Below are 20,367 nucleotides of genomic sequence, written 5' to 3' on the forward strand. Positions count from 1 at the left end.
CTAGGATGTCTCATGATAGGTACAATAGTGCATCATTCACAGCGAGACAGGATTAAAGAATTCCAAGCTTCAAAACTTTTTTTTCATCGCATCCCAACACCGTAACTACCTAGATATCTACCTAATTACAACACCTATCCGATCACGCCGTGTCCGCCAAAGAACCGCATCGCAACCAGAACAGGTATCTGACCCATGATATCAAAGCTGAACCATCCTACATAAAACTCATGACAGAAATTCATCAAACCCAAAATTGCAAATCCCAAGATCCCCAATCAATCATCGCTCCCCGAGCGGATTACGTCCATCAAGGAAGGAAAACCTGTTTCCTGCAAAGCCGCCTCGGCCCTCTTCGACCACTTTACCACTCACACGTCGCTCGTACGTCGTTGACGAATACGTGTTGTAGTCGTTACCAGTCGACACCTTGCGAGTGTTGCCCACCATCATCACCGGAGGGGTCGCGCTCTTGAGATCGCCGTAGGGTCTGGCAGAGAAATCGGACTCGGGCTGGATGGAGCTCTGTCGATTACGGGGCGCAAATGCAGGCTTCTCATCGGCAATGTCCCTGCTCGCGCTGACTCGTCTGGCATTAGAACTGACTTCAGACAGTGAGTTAGCAGAGGGGAAGTAAGGCGTCTGGGCACGAGGGGGAGTCTCTCGCACGGCTGTCAGTGGGTTCAGACGAAGAGGATGGGGTCGAAGATCGTCAGCTGCATCTGACTCAAAGCCGTATGACGGGTTATTCTCGTCACCATATTCAGAGTCGGAATCGTCGAGGTTGCCATAGCGCTGGGCCAAGGCCTCGTACGACTTGTTCTCTCGGTTTGCAGCACTGGTTTTGGCCGCTTCCATTTGACGATTCCGCTGGTTAGTTCGGGAGATGAGCGAATCCGTAGGCATCCACGTCTCAGTGAACTTAGCAGGTCGAGGCTGGCTTGTCCTGTTGTAGCTGCTCGCTGGTCGAGAACTGGGACGCTCATCCAGCGGGATCTCCATGTAGGCATCGTGATAGACTGAGCGTGTGGCTGATGTTCGAGTGGTTGCCTTTGATGCGGCCGAGTCACGGCGTTCACGACGAGGCGTAACTGGAACTCTGTGATACTGAGGGCTGGCCGGCGGGTTGCTTCGAGAGGCTCTGCTTCCAACAGTGGTGCTGGATCCATTTCGCGTGTGGGTAAATGGAACGGCACGCGGCGGCTCGATCCCATCATGGATGCCCTGGTGCGGGATGATAGACTGTCGGCGATCGCTTGCAGCCGTAGACATGCGGCTCTCGTGGTCCACGGTGCTGAATGTGGCCATTGACGACTTGTTTCTCTTGTGCTTGGGGCGTGCCGTCAGATGATCTTCGAGGGGGTTCATGTCTGGTGGCATCTGGCTAATCTTGCGGAACGTCCAGCACAGCCAACCTGCGATGCACAGCGTAATCACATGAGTTCCGCCAGACCCGAGTAGGGTGTACCAGACGGTAGGCCTGAAATAGTTCATGAGGCTCTGGTCCGAGAGGCGCGTTTGCCATTTATCACCATTGTTGTATACCGAAAGGGCGCCAAAGGCATAAAACGAGCAGGTTCCAAGATCCGAGACGAAAGAGAAGAGTTGATAAGCGGAAGAAGAGGCCGGCGCACGTGAAGCCGCGTCACGCGCAAGATGGTATATGGCATAGACACAGTGGATCATTACAACGCCAGGCTATACAAAATGATCAGTCCATGTCCATGCTACAGTGAGTTCCGGAGCTTACTGTGATTCGGAGGACCCAGCCCTGGAGCGCATCAGTCTTGGTGATGAGAATCATCAGCGTCAAGATTCCAGCCGCGGCGATGAGCTGCAACACACGCAGCGCACATTGGAGTCGACGTAGCCATTTGATGAAGCTCTTCGTAAGAGGGCTCATAGAAGCATACTCGGTTGATCTATGTGTGAGAACCTCGTGCGCGCTGCAAGACCGTTAGAGATCGACAGCTTGCGAAACATGGCGCTTGTCTCAATAGTACTTACTCTGGGTGCCTGTTGAAGGAGACGAGAGGTCCAGATGGCTTCTTTCTCGGCTTCGGAGGCGTCCAGCTTGCTCTCGTGACAGCCTTGGGATCGAACTTGGGCTCCGGGAAGCGAGAGTCGTGGCGCTGGACAGCGCTGTAGAGGAAAGGTGCCTGCGACGGAGGCATTGTTGGGCGTCGCAAGGCAATGCGCTTCGCGCGTTGAATGAATTGTTGATCAACGGTGGTTTAGCGATGTCGATGTGAGTTCACGGGATATCGAGTCGGCGGTGGCGAGCCGACAATCGAGCCGGGACTTGGAATGCGATAGTTATCCGAGCGAAATAAGGCCCAGCTGTTAGGATGGATACGAGAGCAATCGTCTCTGGTGAAGATACCTAGTTTGTGGACACGCGGGGGGCCGACCGGGTTGTCACGGCAACGGTCGGAGGTCGGACCCCGGTGAAGGCCGATCAGCCAGAACCAGCCAAGAGGAAATGGCCGGCCAATCCAAAGAGTCACATCTCTGCCACTTGCTTGTTCTTCGTGTCATGATCTCTTGAATTGGCTTTAATCATGATGCCATTGACTATAACACGGCAGTTCAGCCGATTGAGCTCGGTACCTCAGCTGTCCCGGGTAGCTTGCTCAAGCCGCTCGTTCTCATCGACAGTCCGCTGGCATGGGAGCCGATCCCCGGATGGGCCGTTCCGTCTGGCGGTAGTAGGCTCCGGCCCGGCTGGATTCTACACCACATACCGGGTGATGGGCAAAGTCCCAGGAGCAAAAGTGGACATGTATGAGAGTCTTCCAGTGCCGTTTGGTTTGGTTCGTCATGGTGTCGCTCCCGATCATCCAGAGGTCAAGGTTGGCTACCCTACAAGACATGGAGCAAAAAAGATCGCAGCTGATCTTTCTACCCCCAGAATTGCCAGGAGAAATTTGATGAGATTGCATCGTCTCCCAATTTCACCTTTATTGGCAATGTCTCCATTGGCCATCCTGGTCATTCCGCGAACCATTGTACTATAGAGTTGCAAAACTTGATGCGCCATTATGATGCGATTCTATTCGCATACGGAGCCTCGGAAGACAAGAAGCTTGGGATCCCTGGCGAGTCAACACTGAGTGGAATCTACTCTGCCCGTGAAGTCGTTGGCTGGTACAATGGCCTTCCTGACTGCTCCAACCTCAACCTGGATCTATCACAGGCTGAGGAGGCCGTCATCATCGGTCAAGGAAATGTTGCCCTTGATGTTGCGAGAATGCTGCTGGAAGACATTGATGTTCTGAAAAAGACAGACATCACAGAGCAGGCACTCGAGACGCTATCCCGGAGTCGGGTCAGAAGAGTGCACGTTGTGGGAAGAAGAGGACCTATGCAGGTACGTTGAATATTAAGCGACACCTGAAGGGCAACGAATGAGACGCTGACGTCAAATTGTATAGGCTGCCTTCACGATCAAGGAGGTCCGAGAGCTGATGAAACTCGACCAAGTTGGGTTCTTACCATTCAACCGATCCCTAGTCCCCGAAGATCTCAAGACGTTGCCCCGTGCTTCCAAGCGGTTGATGGAAGTTTTGGTCAAGGGCTCGCCGACACCGGCTGAAAGTGCGTCCAAGGTGTGGTCTCTGGACAGCTGTCTCTCCCCAAGGCACTTCCTCGGAAACCAGGACGCACCCTCCAAGGTTGCGAGCACCGAATTCGACGTCACAGAGCTTGCAGATCCTTTCGACCCAAAGTCATCCGTCAAGGCAACTGGGCAAACCGCCTTTCTCCCCTCCGACGTAGTCTTCCGTTCTGTGGGCTACAAGTCTGTGGCCCTACCTGGATTTGAGGATATTGGCATTCAATTTGATGAGCGTCGGGGTGTCGTTGACAACGACGGACTTGGCAGAGTCACGAGAATGGTGTCTGATACACACGCTGAAGGTATCCGGAACCAGCGAGTTCCAGGAGTCTATTGTGCAGGCTGGGTCAAGAGAGGTCCGACTGGAGTCATTGCATCAACCATGCAAGATGCATTCATTACGGGCGAGGCAATCGCAGAGGACTGGCTCTCAGGTGGCCAATTCATGAACGCATCCGATGAGACGAGCGTGAGTGGTTGGGATGGGCTGAGGCAGGAGATAGGGCCATCAGCTTCTCAAGCCGTCGCATGGGATGATTGGCGTCGGATCGACCAGGCAGAAAGAGAACGAGGGCAAAAGAACGGAAAGGAGAGAGAAAAGTTCACTAATACTGCGGACATGCTCGCGGTACTTGGATGACGCTCAAAAAGACGTTTTTAACTATTTGTATATCACATCACTCTGTACATCATAGATACTTAAGAGCTCTTGATCTTCTCGGTGAGCTCAGGGACCTTTTCGAACAAATCTCCAACAAGACCGACATCAGCGATCTGGAAGATGGGTGCATCCGCATCCTTGTTGATAGCGGCAATGACCTTGCTGTCCTTCATACCCGCAAGATGTTGAATAGCACCTGAAATACCAACAGCCATATATAGTTGAGGAGCAACAACTTTGCCGGTCTGTCCAACCTGAAGGCTGTTATCGGCATAACCACTGTCGACGGCAGCACGGGAGGCACCGACGGCGGCTCCAAGAGAATCGGCCAGAGGCAGCATCACCTTGTCAAAGTCCTCCTTGGACTTGAGACCACGGCCTCCGGAGACAACGCGGCTGGCAGTGGAAAGATCGGGACGGTCCGACTTGGCTAGATCCTCAGACACCCACTCAGTGGGCGACTCGGTCTTGGGGTCAACACCCTCCTCCACAGTGGCAGAGCCACCCTCAAGAGCAGCAGCGGCAAAAGCAGTTCCTCGAATAGTCACCACCTTGATGGAATCCGACGACTCGACGGTGGCGATCGCATTGCCAGCGTAGATGGGTCGGACAAACGTGTTCTCGCCTTCAATCGCCGTGATGTCGGAAATCTGCTGCGAATCGAGAAGAGCAGCAACTCGGGGGAGGAGGTTCTTGCCGAACGCGGTGTGGCCAGCGATGACGTGAGTGTAGCCGCCCTTCTTGATGTTCTCAACTAGGAGAGGGGCATAGTTTTCGGGGAGACCCTGGTTGAGTTGTTAGTCTGCGCCTATGAGATCGAGGATGTACTCTGCGACGGTGCTGACCTTGTCGTAGGCGCCGTTATCCACGGCGATAATCTTCTCGACGCCCTCAGCCTTGGCGGCCTCCTCTGCAACAGACTTGATGTTGCTGCCAGCGATAAAGCCATGAACCGTTCCACCGAGCTTCTTGGCAGCTGTAAAGGCGCTCAATGAGCTGTGGTTGAGCTGTCCATCCTTCTGCTCCAGAATGGCCAGGGTCGACAACAGTCTTTGGCGGGCTTGTGCGTTGAGGCTATAGGCATGGGCGCGACCCATGAGGCCAGTGGCCTGCTTCGCCAATACTCGTCTCGCAGTCGGAAGCATCTTGTCGGTGGAATTGGTTGCTTGGGTTGGCCAGCTGCCAACTCTAGGAGGAGATGATGGCTGTTTAAGGCACTCTGTGAGTCGGCGACGGCTGGTGACGGCCCGAGGTAGCGGCCGACTTGATCGCTCTTGGGGCGCCCCCGTCATCGGCCACTCGCCGGGAACTGACGGCAGGTGCGACGGAAATGCCGAGCCGACTTGAGAGGACAATCACATGATCAAAGAGAGGCGAAGCACGTGACTGACACAAGTCACGTGATATAGCTGATCCCCTGCCTGGCGCTGCGCGTTCAGGATGCAGTAGCCAGGAAGCTGAATGCCAGTCAATCTCCCCGTTACTGTCGCGCCAAAATTTCTCCAAGACGCGACCCATCCCATCCATCGCCAGACTCCATCAACATCACGACGCTAGTGGCATCGATTTCCCAACGGCACACCAACCAACAGTCACGTCTGCTGTTGCGCGACATTTCCTGTTCGCCTGTCTCCGCGCAACGCCTTCCTCGCGCGCGCTCGATTGACCGTCTGTCGTAACCCGTCGCCCGCGACCCTTGGCCGATCGCGATCCTCATCAAGATGGATGACACTGCGACCTACGGCTCGCCCGGCAACGGTGCTTCGCCCAACAGCAATCCAATCCTTGCGCAACCTCCTTTGCAACCAGACCCAAGCGCTGGCGATGGTGAAGGTACGCGCGCATTACGCTCTGTCCCTGAGCCTCCCCCGTTCATGTTGCTGATGGGTCATCTAGATGTCCAGATGTCAGAGGGACTGGCAACCGACTCAAACATTAAACAGGACAGCACGACTCCTGCTCCAGGTAGGACGAATTGATGATAGTTGACAGAGAGTTTGCTAAGATTGCTAGCTCGCGGCGATGAGGAGATGAACGATGCGCCTGATGATGCCAAGGGCAAAGATGAGGCGGCTGGAGGCACTGATGGTCAGGACAAGTCAAAGGAGACAGCCGAGTCCGCTGCTCGTGAGCACCTCATGACCCAGACACACGCGATTGTCCTTCCTAGTTACAGCACTTGGTTCGACATGAACACCATCCACGATATCGAGCGCAAGGCGATGGCCGAGTTCTTCAACAACCGAAACCGTAGCAAGACACCCGCTGTCTACAAGGACTACCGCGACTTCATGATCAACACATATCGTCTTAACCCCGTCGAATACTTGACGGTGACCGCCTGTCGCCGAAACCTGGCTGGTGATGTTTGCGCCATCATGCGCGTTCATGCTTTCTTGGAGCAATGGGGATTGATCAACTACCAGGTAGGACATGTGGCTTGGCGACTTATCGTGATCGTTTCTAACTCTTAGCAGGTTGATGCTGATCAACGTCCCTCGCATGTTGGACCCCCCTTCACCGGCCATTTCAAGATCATCTGCGACACCCCCCGAGGTCTTCAGGCATGGCAGCCCTCTGCTGACCCAGTGGTCTTGGAGGGCAAGAAGAGTCAAGATACCGACAACAAGGCCAATGCGACCGCGCCAGCGAAGGCCGATCAGAATCTCGAGATTGGACGTAACATCTACGAAGCCAATGCTAAGAACACTCTCATCACTAAGACGGAGGGCAAGACGAATGGAGAGACTCCTGCTACTAATGGTGTTCCTGGGGCTGAAGATGCCACCAAGACCCCTATTGCGAAGGTTCACTGCCATCAGTGTGGAAACGACTGTACCCGAATCTACTACCACAGCAACCACACCGACGCGAACCCGAAGGCCAAATACGATCTTTGCCCCAACTGCTTCACTGAGGGTCGCCTGCCTGCCAACCATACCAGCAACATGTATGTGAAGATGGAAAACCCCACATACACATCAACTCTCGACCGGGACGCCCCGTGGACGGATGCCGAGATCTTGCGACTGCTCGAAGGTCTTGAGCGGTTTGATGATGACTGGGGTGAGATTGCCGAGCATGTCGGGACCCGCACGCGGGAGGAGTGTGTCCTTCAGTTCCTGCAGCTGGATATTGAGGAGAAATATCTTGATTCGGAGGCCCCTATCAGTGGTCCTACTGGGTTGTCGATGCTTGGTCCTCAACAGGGACAGCTTCCCTTCAGCCAAGTGGATAACCCTGTGATGTCGGTCGTTGGATTCCTGGCTAGTCTAGCCGATCCAGCCAGCACGGCTGCGGCGGCGAGCAAGTCCGCTGAAGAACTCAAGCGAAAGCTTCGCAAGCAGCTGGATGGCGAAAAGGCTGGCGATGAAGCCAAGGCTAACGGCGACGGCAAGACCAAGGCTGATTCGATGGACATTGATGTCCGTCAAGAAACAACCACCACAACCACGACGACGACCACAACAACGACAAAGACAAGCGCGCTTGCTTCGATCCCTCTGGCATCAATTGGCGCTCGGGCGGCAGGATTTGCATCACATGAGGAGCGAGAAATGACACGATTGGTGTCTGCTGCATCTAATGTGACTCTCCAGAAGCTGGAAATGAAGCTGAAGTACTTTGATGAGATGGAGGCTGTACTGCGCGCAGAGCGACGAGAGCTTGAGCGGGCGCGTCAACAATTATTCCTCGACCGACTGGCTTTCCGCCGAAGAGTGCGTGAGGTCCAAGAAGGCCTCAAGGCTGCGGCAGCGGTTGGCGGCGAGCAGGGTGTACGCATGGCCCAGGATGCTATGAACGAGGGTGACCGATTGAGCCTCCAACCGGCACCTGGAGCGCAAGCCGTTCCACCTCCAAGCAACGATGGCCAAGTGAAGAGCTACGAGGCTTAGAAGCTTGGGTTAAGAATGGCACAGCACGAGACAGGAAATGGGAAAAGCTGATGTGACAGGACAGATTGGGTTCAATGCCGATGATGGCGTATGATTGGCGCGGGGGATCGGAGTGTATTGATTGACTTGGTCCAAAGGTGCCAACTTGTCACGGAGTCAACGCCACTGGTTTGCAGTCACTGTCACAGACAGGCCGTGACAGAGGTCTAGATCAGAAGAGCCGTTGCAAGCCGTCAAACAGTTGGAAATACCGACTGGGTGGCTATCCGGGGATGCATTGCCAAGGCAATGGGCATGCATGCGATATAATCAGTTGCGAAAGGGTGTACTATTATGTGGTATAGATGCCTTGATCGTTGTTTTTTGCTACCCCGGCTGTTTTTTACTGACGTCCTTGTTTGTGAACATGGGGCGAATAGGAATGATTTACATATGTAGTTGATCTATTTGTTTTGCAGTCTGTTTTGTCCGTTGAACACTATGCTCAGGATTCAGGATCCCCATCCTGCCACAACGTATTCCCACGCATTGCCTTCAAGTGAGATCATTGCATGCGGTGCCGAAACTAGCGCGGGTAACTACCGACCCCGTGGGAGTATCTGTCGAATCGGTTCGGTCGAGTTCCGGACGGGGTCGGGCCAGCGGGACGGTACCAATGTGAGTGCAGCTGTTTCGAGAACGCCCACGTAGGGTACTGGGCCTATGGAGGGTAGAGGAGACCCTCCGTGAGGTCGTGGATATAATAGAGATCCTGCAGGCTTGCGTGGGACGTGGACCAACGGAACTTGCAAAAGGGACGTGGATTTCACTCCACTTCAACAAGGTGGTGGTGAACTCACAGCAGGGAGAGCCGATTGGGATGGGGATAGTGATAGAGAATTGTTATGAGAGAAGAAGAGTGAAACCTGACGAGTGTTATAGGAAAGTGGTCTAATGTTAGTCGAGCATTGACAAACTATAATCCTTACAGCACTTTATAACCTCTCAGATATTGTAGTTGGAAAAGGGATAGTTCATACCCCAGAAGAGCCTCAAGCTTGCCTCGGAGAGAGTGGATCTAGATCGTTCGAGATAAAGCCGCATGATTGGCCGATTTCCCTTCCTTCCTCTCGAGGTGGCCCGACAAAGGCATGTACGTACCTTCACCGTGGGTTGCACCTGCCCTGGCGGCCCTTGCCGTTGTACCTCGGCCCAAGGCTGATGCGGGGTGACGTCCTCGGTCGAGGTCACAAGCAGCCAAGGACAGGAAAGAGCATTGGCGCGGAGTACGTGCCCCCTGCCCCTGCCCATGGGACGTCGTCGCATTCGACTCCATACTCCACCACGAGCTCACCACGCCCATCTCGTTGCTGCGCACCATTGACTGCCCCCCCGGAGATATTCCCGCCTTGCCCCTGGCTTTGCCTCCACTGTCGGTACTCGTCTGAATCTGTCTAGCCGTTTCCCCTCCTGGGTCCGTCTCTCTTCCCCAGTTGCTACCGCTCTCAACCGAGGCCGAAGTGATAAGCGCAGCTTGTCCCACGTCCGTGTCGACTGTCAACCGGTCTTTGGATACTCTTGTATAAAAGGCCGACATCGCCGCCTCCGCCCTAAAAGGCCCTCTCCTGCCTCTCGGTTCTTCCAGACCCTTTTCCTGCTCGCGCCGGCCATGTTGACTCTAGCCCGCTCGTCCGCCTTGAGGAACAGCTTCCGTCACTTGACATCAGCACGCGCCGTAAGTTGGCCCTCCATTGCCATGCAACCTACACCGATCTACTTCTGCTCTTCATGGAAGACTTTCACATGCCTCGGATTCCATCTAGGACATGGAATAGAATGAATGCTTTTCTGTCATCTTCCTATTCTCTGTTCAGGTGGATACCGAGTCATGGCCGGGCGGCGGGAACTACACCCATCCCGCCGGTGCTTGTGATCGGCCGCACCACGGCTCCGGCCGCCCAGCGATGCCTCGGTCGCTTTCCGAACGGCCATTTTTGCTCCTTTCCTCGTTTTGCATATCTTCATATTCGTCGTCTAGCAGCAATCTTCTATAATCACAAACCTTTCTTTTCGCTAACTCACCTTCAGGCACAGACTCTCATCATGGCCCCAGCTAAGCGAGCCAACAGTTCCTCTGCCTCAGGTATGCCACTCCCAGTGTCAAAAAGCGATTGTGTCTTGAACCGGAATACTGATGCGCCGCGGTCTTAGGCTACGTCGAGGATAAGTCCAAGGGCCCAATGCTTAGGTGGCAGGACTCCCTCCCTCGTTTGCCTGTGCCATCGCTCGATGAGACCGCCCGACGTTATCTCAAGTCCCTTCATCCGCTCCTTACACCCGCCGAGTACGAGAACAGCAAGAAGGCTGTCGAGGAGTTTGTGCGTCCTGGCGGTGTCGGCTCAAAGCTCCAAGACAAGCTCGTCGCCCATCGCGAGGACCCCAAGACCAAGAACTGGATCTACGAGTGGTGGAATGATGCGGCCTACCTGTCTTATCGCGACCCGGTTGTTCCCTATGTCAGCTACTTCTATTCCCACCGCGACGATCGACGCAGACGAGATCCTGCAAAGCGCGCCGCTGCCATCACCACCTCAGTTCTTGAGTTCAAGAAGCAGGTCGATGCTGGCACCCTCGAGCCCGAGTACATGAAGAAGCTCCCCATCTGCATGGATAGTTACAAGTGGATGTTTAACGCTTCCCGTGTCGCTGCCAAGCCTGCCGACTACCCCGTCAAGTTCTCTGCCGAGGAGAACAAGCACATCATTGCTATTCGCAAGAACCAGTTCTTCAAGATCCAGCACGAGGTTAACGGCCAACAGCTCAACACCTCGGAGCTTGAACAGCAGTTCAAGCACGTTTACGAGGTTGCTCGACGCGTCCCAGCTGTCGGCGCTCTCACCTCGGAGAACCGAGATATCTGGACTGATGCGCGCAACATCTTGCTGCAGGCCAGCCCCAACAACAAGGCCGCTCTTGAGGCTATCGAGTCAGCCTCTTTCGTCGTGTGTCTGGACGATGCCTCCCCCGTTACTCTTGAGGAGCGCGCTCACCAATACTGGCACGGTGATGGTGCTAACCGATGGTATGACAAGCCCCTGCAGTTCATTGTCAATGACAACGGCACCTCTGGTTTCATGGGCGAGCACTCAATGATGGACGGAACTCCTACTCACCGCCTGAACGACTACGTCAACGACCTCATCTTTGGCAACAAGCTCGACTACTCCAACCCTAGTGTCCGATCCAACTTGCCCGACCCTCAACTCGTCAAGTTCGAGATCAACAATGAAGTCCAGGCCGAAATTGACCGGGCGACCAAGGATTTCAACGAAGTCATCGGCAAGCACCAGCTTGCCGTCCAGGCCTACCAGGGCTATGGAAAGGGCCTCATCAAGAAGTTCAAGTGCTCCCCCGACGCCTATGTCCAAATGATCATCCAGCTTGCCTACTTCAAGATGTACGGCAAGAACCGCCCTACCTACGAGTCTGCTGCCACACGCCGCTTCCAGCTCGGTCGTACCGAGACATGCCGAACTGTCTCGGATGAATCGACGGCTTGGTGCAAGGCCATGGAAGATGCTTCAGTTGATGAGAAGTCCCGTGTCGACCTATTCCGCAAGGCCATCAACGCCCACCTCGAGTATATCTCCGCCGCTTCAGACGGTAAGGGTGTTGATAGACACCTCTTTGGCCTCAAGAAGCTTCTTGAGCCCGGCCAGGAGGTCCCTGCTATCTACAAGGACCCTGCCTATGCTTACTCCAGCTCATGGCATCTGTCCACTTCTCAGCTGAGCTCTGAGTTCTTCAACGGCTACGGATGGAGCCAGGTCATCGATGCCGGCTTTGGCATTGCGTACATGATCAATGAGAACAGGTATGTAACCAGATCTTTGACTTCTTAGAGCGTAGTACTAACAGCATACGACAGCCTTAACTTCAACGTTGTCTCCAAGGGTCTGGGCAGTGACCGCATGAGCCACTACTTGAACGAGGCTGCCAACGATATGCGCGAACTGCTCACACCCACTCTTGAGCCTCCCAAGGCTAAGCTGTAAGAATGTGCATCTTCAATGTTTCTTAGACGGAGTTATGCCAAGTTTACATATGACACAATACTATGGCTGGGTAGTTTAGATATGGTATCGGGCTGAGAAGGAGTGGCGTTCTCACCTGATTGTGCATGTATTCTAGACATGATATTGTTACCGCCTGGAGAGAAGACCTGGCGATTTATTTGAAAGCGATGAATTGGAGCTTACGCATTGGAGGGTAGAAGGAAGCTGTAGATCAAAAGTCGGAGCGATGACAACTACAACAATAAATAAAAAAAAGGTCAAAAAGTCTTGTCATTTCTCATGTCACCGCAACAAGTCTAGATGGACATGATAAGAAGACTTATGACATGGCTGATGAAGGTACTACGGTATATCCTACTCCTACAAACTGACAGATCCGAGCAGTGGATGAAACTCGACTACTTTAGCCGGCGTGCGCCACTATCTCGTTAACCAAGTCGCCCTTGGCCTCATCGTAGTAGGAGCAGATCTGTGAGGGCAGAGGCACCTCCTTGTAGTCCTCATCCTCGCCCGATATAACGTTGAGGTTGATACCTGCCGACTTGCTCGTGAAAACCTTGGTGCCTGTGCTCTCCTTGCTGAAGTAGATTTGTGCCCCATCGATCTGGTCCAGCATGACTGTAGGAATGGTGCCGAGAACTTGAAGGGCGAAGTTCTGGGCTTTGACGACATCAACCGTAGAGACAAGGGTGTCGACAATGAGGGACAAGCGGGTCGAGTTCTCAACCGTCACCTGGTTAGCCTTGCCCCTGATTATAATGGTGGTGTTGTTGCATCGGCTGATCAGAACGGAATGCGTCAGGGAGGCCTCGATCTCAATGGGCTCGGGCTCCTTCTCGTAGTTTTCCTAAGCTCAAGTTAGTGGCCTGCTTCGCCTAATCGTACTGGTTGAGACATACAATAGTCCACTTGTTGCCCTCCAGCTCCTTCTTGGGAGGCTTCTTGACGCGCATGCTCTGGGGCTTGGGCTTCTTTCCTGGCGCTGGACTCTTGCCCCGGGTAGCACCGTGATGTTCAGAGACTGTTGAGCCCGCGCGGAGGGACGGGTTCTTGTGCGTCATCTCAGACCTGTCCACCTTACGGAGACCCTGTGTGACAGACTCGCCCTTGTTGAGTTCCGAAAAGACTGCACCGAAACCACCGCTTGGCGCAGCAGGGGCGGGCTCTGTCTTGATATCCAGAACCGGAGGAGGGCCCGGAGGCGGCGGGGGAGGCGGGGGAGCACCACCAGCAGGAGGAGCCGGAGCAGGCGGAGCGGGTGCAGTGCTGGGGCTACTGGAAAGTGACTTGGCGACCTCCTGCGCTGGCTGTCCGTTGGGGTTCCAGGGGATACCATTGGCGAAGTATTGCTTGACGTAGTCGGCGAGATCGCGGAAGATCTGGTACAGGCTTTGAACCCAATCGGCGTGCCTGCTATCCCTGCGCATCCAGTCAGTACTGCGAAACGTGCCTGCCTAGGATTCGACCTACTTCTCCTTGTGCTCCTTAAGCACCCTGTTTCCAAAGAACTGAGCCGAACCAAGAGACTCCTCGACATGCTTGTAGGGGCGGGTGTCAATGGTGATCCAAGCCAGAACCGTGATACCGGCGGAAACAGCGCTCAAATGGTTATAAGCGGGGTCAGGTCGGTTGGCCTCCGTGAGGGTGGTGACAGCCGACAAAGCGTCGGTGATGGGCTTGAGAAGGCTTTCGTACATGGGCAGATCGGGGCCCGAGAGGTTGGGCTTCTTAGCCTTAGTCGAGATAAGGAGAAACTTCCGCTGCTCTTGGAAGCCCTTCTTGACTTCCAATGCCTAGATATTAGGGCAATGTCAGCTATTGGCCTTCCTCGAAGAGATCCCGTTGTTGGAATTGGTTGTACCTGCTCAGCGATGAGCCCACCAAGCTCCTGGCTCTGCTCAACATATTTCTCGACGGCGGAGCTCAGGAAGGCATCGAATTCCTCAATAGACTCTGGAAGTGGCTCGGCGACTGGCTTAGGGACAGGCTCGGGCTTGGGAGGAGCGACAGGCGCAGCAGGGGCGGCTGGAGCTGGAGGTGCTGCGATGGCAGCGTTGGAAGACGAAGTAGCGGGGGCATCGGGCGGAAGCTCAGTAGAAGCAGCGATATCCTCGAGGCGAGAGGTAGCAGCTTCAAGCCTGGAGATGTTATCAGCATGGGCGGCGGTTGAAACCAAGACTCTGGCAATCTGTACCGCTTGATCAGAGTGGTGAGATTATGCATGTGGTTTGTGGCGGCCATGGTGTCGGTCTCGGTTCGCTCCGGTCACTGGGAGAGCTTGGGGAGAATCCTTCCTTATATATACAGTACGCGGCGAACGGCGACGTGCGCAGGCAACAGAATAGTTCGCTCTGCCTGGTGGATTGCGCAAGTCGTAATCGTCGAGGGTTATGCCACCTAGTCGAGAACGAGTCAATGACATGGCATCACAAGAGGCAGACGCAAAAAAAACTGCCGGTTAGGCGCTTACCTTGACCATGAATATGTTGCAACAGTCAAAAGCTCAGCGAGGATGCGATGCGATGGTACGAGGTGAGGAGATGGGAGCTTGACCGAGGAGGTTGCGGAATAGGGATGAGCTAGGCAGGTGGTAAGGAGGTTTGGAGGTACTTGAACTCGACTTTTTGGGTCGCCTGGCTAGGTGCGAAGTGTGGGTAGCTTGTAGGTACAGCTGGCCTAGCTCTCACTCCCCTGCAAGCCCGTTAGGTAAGGTAGCACCATGACCTTGGCCTCCAAATACTTAGGTAGGTTTCCGTCCATTCCAGCGCCCCTGAGCCTGGCTGCTCGGCGCTGGATTGCCCGGTTCCGGCGCAGCCTCCTCTGTCTTCCAGGTTTGCAGGTGCCCAGGTACCCGCAGGGGCAGGCACGCAGTTGGTTGTGAGCCACGTGGTCATCTTGGTCTCAAAGTACCCTATCTTTGGAACTTGACGGCATTTAACCGGATTGATTTATCGCACCTCGACCACCATATTGATAGAGTGAAAGTTAAAATATAAGCCTCTATTCTCGGCAAAACACGGAAAATATTAATGGCTTTGGTTTCCAATAAAGAACGGGAGCTGCCTTGGGAGGACAGGGGAGGTATGTAGGTACCTTAGATAAGATAGACTGGGTACTGGTGGAGGCTCAAGGCCATACGCCAGATGCTGCAGCTCCGATCAGCCCAACGCAGACACCGCTTGAACTTGAACCTGAAAACAACACCAACAGATCATTCACGGCCTCCCAATTCCACCTTGCGTTTTCGCTAGATACCTACTGAACAGTGCCCAAAGAGCGCATTCCATGAGCTCTCGTCTAGTGTCCTCGCAATACCGGAATAAACTCTTTCGCTTCGCTGAGCCTGAGCGTTTCCACCCCTGCAATACGATCCCTCAGGTCTTTGACATCCATCCCCGGCACCATCTCCACCACCAACCTATTGGGAATTTCCAAGTCCGTGGGCAATAACTAGGATCGGCCACAGCCGAGCCTGCTATTCCTTTGAGCCAACCTCTTTCCCCTGCCTGACTGGCCTGAATTTGAGGTTCTGTGTTGCTGTTGCGCTCATCGGATTGCCGTCGGCTCTTTACGTGTCGCGTCGTCCACCAACCCGCTGAGTGAGAGGTTGCACCATCACCAGCGTCATGGAGGCCGTTGTCGATGATCGGCCCAAGTCAGAACTGCCCATCGATGGCGAAGAGGAGTCCCATGCAGAGGGTGAAAAGAATCTAGATCTAGAGCAGACCCAAGATCAAGACCAAGTCCCAGACCCGAGCCACGATGAACCACAAGAAGATCAACAAGCTTCGTCGGTGATTGACACTCAAACACCAGATGACCAGGTTGCCACGATTGACTTTGTCACTTTGGGCATGTTTATCATTGGTTAGCGGAGCCTCCTCAGTCCATTCTTGAACCTTGCGGTTGCTGCTCTTTTAGAGATGGATGTATCGTAAGACAAAGCTAACCTGACCTCAAAGATGATATCGACTTTGTCCCCCCTACGCCGCCTGTCAAGAACATCCTCGGTGGTGCTGGCACCTATTCCGCCCTAGGAGCTCGCCTGTTTTCTCCGCCACCGCTGTCTACTTCAGTTGGTTGGATCATTGATCAAGGCTCCGACTTCCCTCCGTCACTGTCGACCCTTGTTGACAGCTGGACCACCTCTGCCATCTTTCGTCATGATGGCCTTCGACTCACGACTCGTGGATGGAACGGTTATGAGGGCGCTGCTGAAAAGCGTGCCTTCAAGTATCTGACTCCAAAGAAGCGACTGACGGCTCAGGACCTCACACCAGCGTTGCTCCAGTCGCGTTCATTTCACCTCATCTGCTCCCCCAACCGATGCCGGGAGCTTGTGTCTGAGATAACATCACTCCGCAAAAAGGTTGTTCCCCCAGAGACATACACGAAGCCCATCTTCATCTGGGAGCCGGTCCCTGATCTGTGCACTCCGGATGAGCTGTTGAATTGCACCAATTGCTTGCCCCTTGTCGACGTTTGCAGTCCTAACCACGCCGAGCTGGCTGGCTTCATGGGTGACGACGGCCTGGACCCGGAGACGGGGGAGATATCCACCCTAGCAGTGGAGCGTGCATGTGAACAACTACTGGCGAGCATGCCTCTGCAGTCATTTTCGCTAGTTGTTCGCGCGGGCGATAAGGGCTGCTACATCGCAAAGAACGGTGGGAGGAAGCGTCAGCGAGATCCCAAGTCAAAGACAAAACGGCGGAAGAAGGATTATGTGAGAGGAGGCTTGCGGCCAGATACCGACATGGAAGCCCTCTTCGCTGGCTTGCTCCAGGATGAAGATGGAATCGTCGCCCGCGAGGAGATCGAGGTTGATCCCGGTATCGAGCGATGGATACCCGCCTACCACGGAGACCCGGCTAACGTTGTTGACCCCACGGGTGGCGGAAACACCTTCCTCGGTGGCCTGGGTGTTGCCCTTGCGCGAGGCGAGAGTCTGGAGGATGCTGTGATTTGGGGTGCTGTGGCCGCAAGCTTCGCCATCGAACAGGTTGGCGTTCCCACCTTGGGTAGGGATGCGGACGGCCGCGAGGCATGGAATGGGCACAATGTTGATGCTCGGTTAAAGGAGTTCCGCCAGCGTTTGTGAATAACGTCGCCCCTTGGCTAGATGCACGATTTGGTGCAATGTAGATTAATCTGAATAGAAAAGTACCTGGGTCTACCTGCTTTCATCTGACTATTTAATTCGACCAGATCCCGTTCATAACCAGCATAATCATCATGTCTCAATCGAATCTACCGAGGTCCTGACCTGCAGATGCTCGTAATAAACTGACACTTCTTCCCGACACTCGTTGAATTATCTATCAATAACATCTTGTCTCAAATCTTGTACACAAGATCTCCCTCGGTGAACCTGCCATTGATGTTAGTTGAACCTGCTCAAAGTCTTACTCAGGGGTAGAAACTTACATGATCTGGTTTGCCTCTCCCATCTTTTGTAGGGCCTTGGTGGCCTCTCCCTTGGTGAAAGCGCCACCGTCACGGTTTCCAACCTTGCGATTGACCGCTTCCACCACGGCATCTAGTTCGGCAGAGTCGTCCTCGAACAGATTCGTGCTAAGAAGCTGACCAAGCGCTGTCCTGAATGTTCCAAGACGCTGGGTGCTGATGGGCGTGTCATCGATTGCCAGTCCGGCTGTGCCATCCGCCAACTCATCATCATCTTGCGACTCCGCCTGAGTCTGGGATGGCAACTGGGATGCGGGTATGGAGGATGCGAATGAGGTTTGCGATTGCGAGGTGTTCTGTGTTCGTCTGCCAGAGCGGCGCGGTGTGGGTTGTGCGAGAGTGTCCTCCTCATCCAAGTCTGGTTCTCTGCTAGAGGACGCCGCATCGCCTCCATTACGTGCTGCCCGGGAGGCGGTCGATTGAAGACGGCTGCTGGTACGTGTCGCTCGGGATGTCGATCTGTTTGACCGTGTGCCATCGGCTTGAGTTCCGTCCTGGTCGTCATCACTGGAACTCTCCTCGTTGGAAGAAGCAAAGTCGACCGCTTGTGTCTTTCTCCTCTTCTTGCGAGAGGCATCCTCTACAACCTCCTTGAAGAGAGCAAATCTTAGAATGCGCTCCGCAGCAACTGCATCCCGCTCTTCAACCCTGTTGGATAGTCGAGACTTGGCGTGTGCTGTCGCGAGACGGATGATGGTCTCCAAGGTACGCACAGTCAAGGGACTTGTTCGTCGCTGGTTGCCTTCCATCTCATCATTTCGAAGCCCGACATAGATGTCCGCAATTCGATCAGAGGCCTCCTGTGTCAAGACTGGCTTGATTCTTGTCTTGGCGTATTGAATGTACTTCTTCATGAACGGGATACTCAGAATCTCGGGTTTCTTGTTCGCGCCGCGTCCGGATGTGACGGTGACACCCGAGTGAAGCATGGCATCGTACTTCTCATACACCTCTGTCGGACCTTGCGAATCTGCCTGGTTGGTGACGGAGACACCCAAAGATTGCGCCCCCTGCTCCCTAACAGGTGCGCCCTCCTCGCTCCCTGGCTGCCGGTATCGATGCATGCGGAGAACATGCTCCGACACGTGGCGGTCACGCGTGTCCTCGATGTCATCCGTGACAACAAAAAGCAGATCGAATCGTGAAAGAAGAGAGTCGGGAAGAGCGATGTTCTTGTGAGGATCCTTGTGTGGGTCATACTGGCCGAAGATGGGGTTGGCAGCAGCAATGACGCTGCATCGAGCATTGAGGGATGTATGAATGCCGGCTTTGGCGATGGTTACAGTCTGCTGTTCCATGACTTCGTGAATTGCAACTCTGTCGACATCTGACATTTTGTCGAATTCGTCAATACAAACGACACCACGGTCAGCCATGACCATGGCACCAGCTTCCAGTCGCCGCTCGCCCGTCTCCTTGTCCGAAGTGACGGCCGCTGTCAGACCAACACCGGAGGAGCCACGACCTGTCGTTGCAATGGCAAGAGGGGCGGTATTGAGGACGAAACGGAGCAACTGGGACTTGGCGGTAGAGGGATCACCGACCATGAGGATGTTGATGTCTCCTCGAAGATGTGTTCCGTTCTCCAAATTCTTCTCCATACCACCTAGAAGCATTAAAAGTATAGCCTTCTTGACATAGTCGTGTCCATAGATACTGGGAGCGAGCGACTGAGAGAGCAGTTCGAGCAGGTTCTTCTTCTTAGCCACCTTGTTGATGTTGCGAATATCGGTATCAGTTATAGTCGCAGTTGCCACACCGCCACCAGACTTTGACGAAAGAAGAACGACGTTGTTGGTCAAGATCATTGTCTTGAACAGGGCGCTGTTGTGGTTGGTGTTTCGGTTGCCCAGGGTCCGGTATATACCAACAAGTTGTACGCGATCGCCTGGCTTCACTCGATCGACAAGATCATCATCGAGGATGGCGTCCACTCCGCGGGGGAGTTGTCCTGCCGGTGCTCGCTCGGGCATCTCCTGAATAGAGATTGTCTGATGATCCCTGTAAGTGCAGAAACCATATTCGGTGATAAGAGGGTTGCCGTCGTCATCCTCGCGAGGGTAGACGCTCGAGGTGGTCACGCCGTTGGTCATGGTTTGATCTTGGTATTCGCGAAAGTGAAACCTATCCTTGGTTTCATTGTAATGAACGCTCTTGACAACCTTGGGCCGAATCAACGAACAACGAGTGACAATGCCCTCGATAGAAACCATGTAGTTGAGCAGATGTGACGACAATGTGCGGGGATTGCAAGCATTCAGGCCAAAGCTGCCAGCCCATGCACAATAGTACATAGTATCTTTTGCTGACTGGTCAGGCCGAGCCTGCGGAAGCGCCTGCACGATGTTCTTCAGGGCTTGATCAAAGGCCAGGGTGTAGTCAAAGGGCTGTTCCAGCAGGCCCTGGGCGAGATCTGCGTTGTGGTTGCGCACATGGTCGAGATTGACAGTCAAGCGGCGCTGGTTCTTCTGTAGCATCAATATGATGTCTGATCGATAACTCCGCACTTGAGGGTCGTCTGGAGATTCAGAAATTAGCCATGGAGTGAACCAAACAAAGGACCACCGCCTCGGGAACATGGGTGGGTTGTGGGCATACTGGGATCTAGAAATTCCTCGGCCTGGCGAATGCGATCGCGTACGCCTTCATCCCCAAGCATGAAAGAATCCATGA

General features: G+C 54.2%; 8 protein-coding genes across 8 annotated transcripts; 4 read left to right on the top strand and 4 right to left on the bottom strand.

Annotated features, from left to right (window-relative positions):
• Positions 1-282: 282 nt before the first annotated feature.
• On the bottom strand, positions 283-2,174 carry NCS57_01243500 (uncharacterized protein; the record flags this gene model as incomplete). Its single annotated transcript, XM_053062108.1, has 3 exons — positions 283-1,698; positions 1,751-1,946; positions 2,008-2,174. 3 exons carry the CDS (start codon positions 2,172-2,174, stop codon positions 283-285), a joined length of 1,779 nt encoding a protein of 592 aa, XP_052908636.1.
• A 387-nt stretch (positions 2,175-2,561) lies between these two features.
• Positions 2,562-4,256, top strand: NCS57_01243600 (NADPH:adrenodoxin oxidoreductase, mitochondrial; the record flags this gene model as incomplete). The annotated part of the gene is made up of 3 exons (XM_053062109.1): positions 2,562-2,852; positions 2,912-3,370; positions 3,435-4,256. The coding sequence occupies 3 exons, from the start codon at positions 2,562-2,564 to the stop codon at positions 4,254-4,256; spliced, it is 1,572 nt and encodes a 523-aa protein (XP_052908637.1).
• A 59-nt stretch (positions 4,257-4,315) lies between these two features.
• NCS57_01243700 (putative electron transfer flavoprotein subunit alpha, mitochondrial) lies at positions 4,316-5,422 on the bottom strand (the record flags this gene model as incomplete). The annotated part of the gene is made up of 2 exons (XM_053062110.1): positions 4,316-5,062; positions 5,123-5,422. The coding sequence occupies 2 exons, from the start codon at positions 5,420-5,422 to the stop codon at positions 4,316-4,318; spliced, it is 1,047 nt and encodes a 348-aa protein (XP_052908638.1).
• Positions 5,423-5,998: 576 nt separating this feature from the next.
• On the top strand, positions 5,999-8,173 carry NCS57_01243800 (uncharacterized protein; the record flags this gene model as incomplete). Its single annotated transcript, XM_053062111.1, has 4 exons — positions 5,999-6,110; positions 6,174-6,242; positions 6,291-6,703; positions 6,755-8,173. The coding sequence occupies 4 exons, from the start codon at positions 5,999-6,001 to the stop codon at positions 8,171-8,173; spliced, it is 2,013 nt and encodes a 670-aa protein (XP_052908639.1).
• Positions 8,174-9,821: 1,648 nt separating this feature from the next.
• Positions 9,822-12,326, top strand: NCS57_01243900 (Carn-acyltransf domain-containing protein; the record flags this gene model as incomplete). Its single annotated transcript, XM_053062112.1, has 5 exons — positions 9,822-9,887; positions 10,241-10,295; positions 10,364-12,026; positions 12,081-12,203; positions 12,287-12,326. The coding sequence occupies 5 exons, from the start codon at positions 9,822-9,824 to the stop codon at positions 12,324-12,326; spliced, it is 1,947 nt and encodes a 648-aa protein (XP_052908640.1).
• A 305-nt stretch (positions 12,327-12,631) lies between these two features.
• On the bottom strand, positions 12,632-14,469 carry NCS57_01244000 (Adenylyl cyclase-associated protein; the record flags this gene model as incomplete). The annotated part of the gene is made up of 5 exons (XM_053062113.1): positions 12,632-13,075; positions 13,128-13,647; positions 13,699-14,021; positions 14,090-14,366; positions 14,423-14,469. 5 exons carry the CDS (start codon positions 14,467-14,469, stop codon positions 12,632-12,634), a joined length of 1,611 nt encoding a protein of 536 aa, XP_052908641.1.
• A 1,385-nt stretch (positions 14,470-15,854) lies between these two features.
• On the top strand, positions 15,855-17,329 carry NCS57_01244100 (PfkB domain-containing protein; the record flags this gene model as incomplete). Its single annotated transcript, XM_053062114.1, has 2 exons — positions 15,855-16,095; positions 16,191-17,329. The coding sequence occupies 2 exons, from the start codon at positions 15,855-15,857 to the stop codon at positions 17,327-17,329; spliced, it is 1,380 nt and encodes a 459-aa protein (XP_052908642.1).
• Positions 17,330-17,565: 236 nt separating this feature from the next.
• On the bottom strand, positions 17,566-20,365 carry NCS57_01244200 (DNA replication licensing factor MCM3; the record flags this gene model as incomplete). Its single annotated transcript, XM_053062115.1, has 3 exons — positions 17,566-17,599; positions 17,656-20,212; positions 20,293-20,365. 3 exons carry the CDS (start codon positions 20,363-20,365, stop codon positions 17,566-17,568), a joined length of 2,664 nt encoding a protein of 887 aa, XP_052908643.1.
• Between the last annotated feature and the right edge of the window lie 2 nt (positions 20,366-20,367).

The sequence above is a fragment of the Fusarium keratoplasticum genome, chromosome 10 (assembly GCF_025433545.1).
Source record: "Fusarium keratoplasticum isolate Fu6.1 chromosome 10, whole genome shotgun sequence".
Taxonomy (NCBI): Eukaryota; Fungi; Ascomycota; class Sordariomycetes; order Hypocreales; family Nectriaceae; genus Fusarium; species Fusarium keratoplasticum.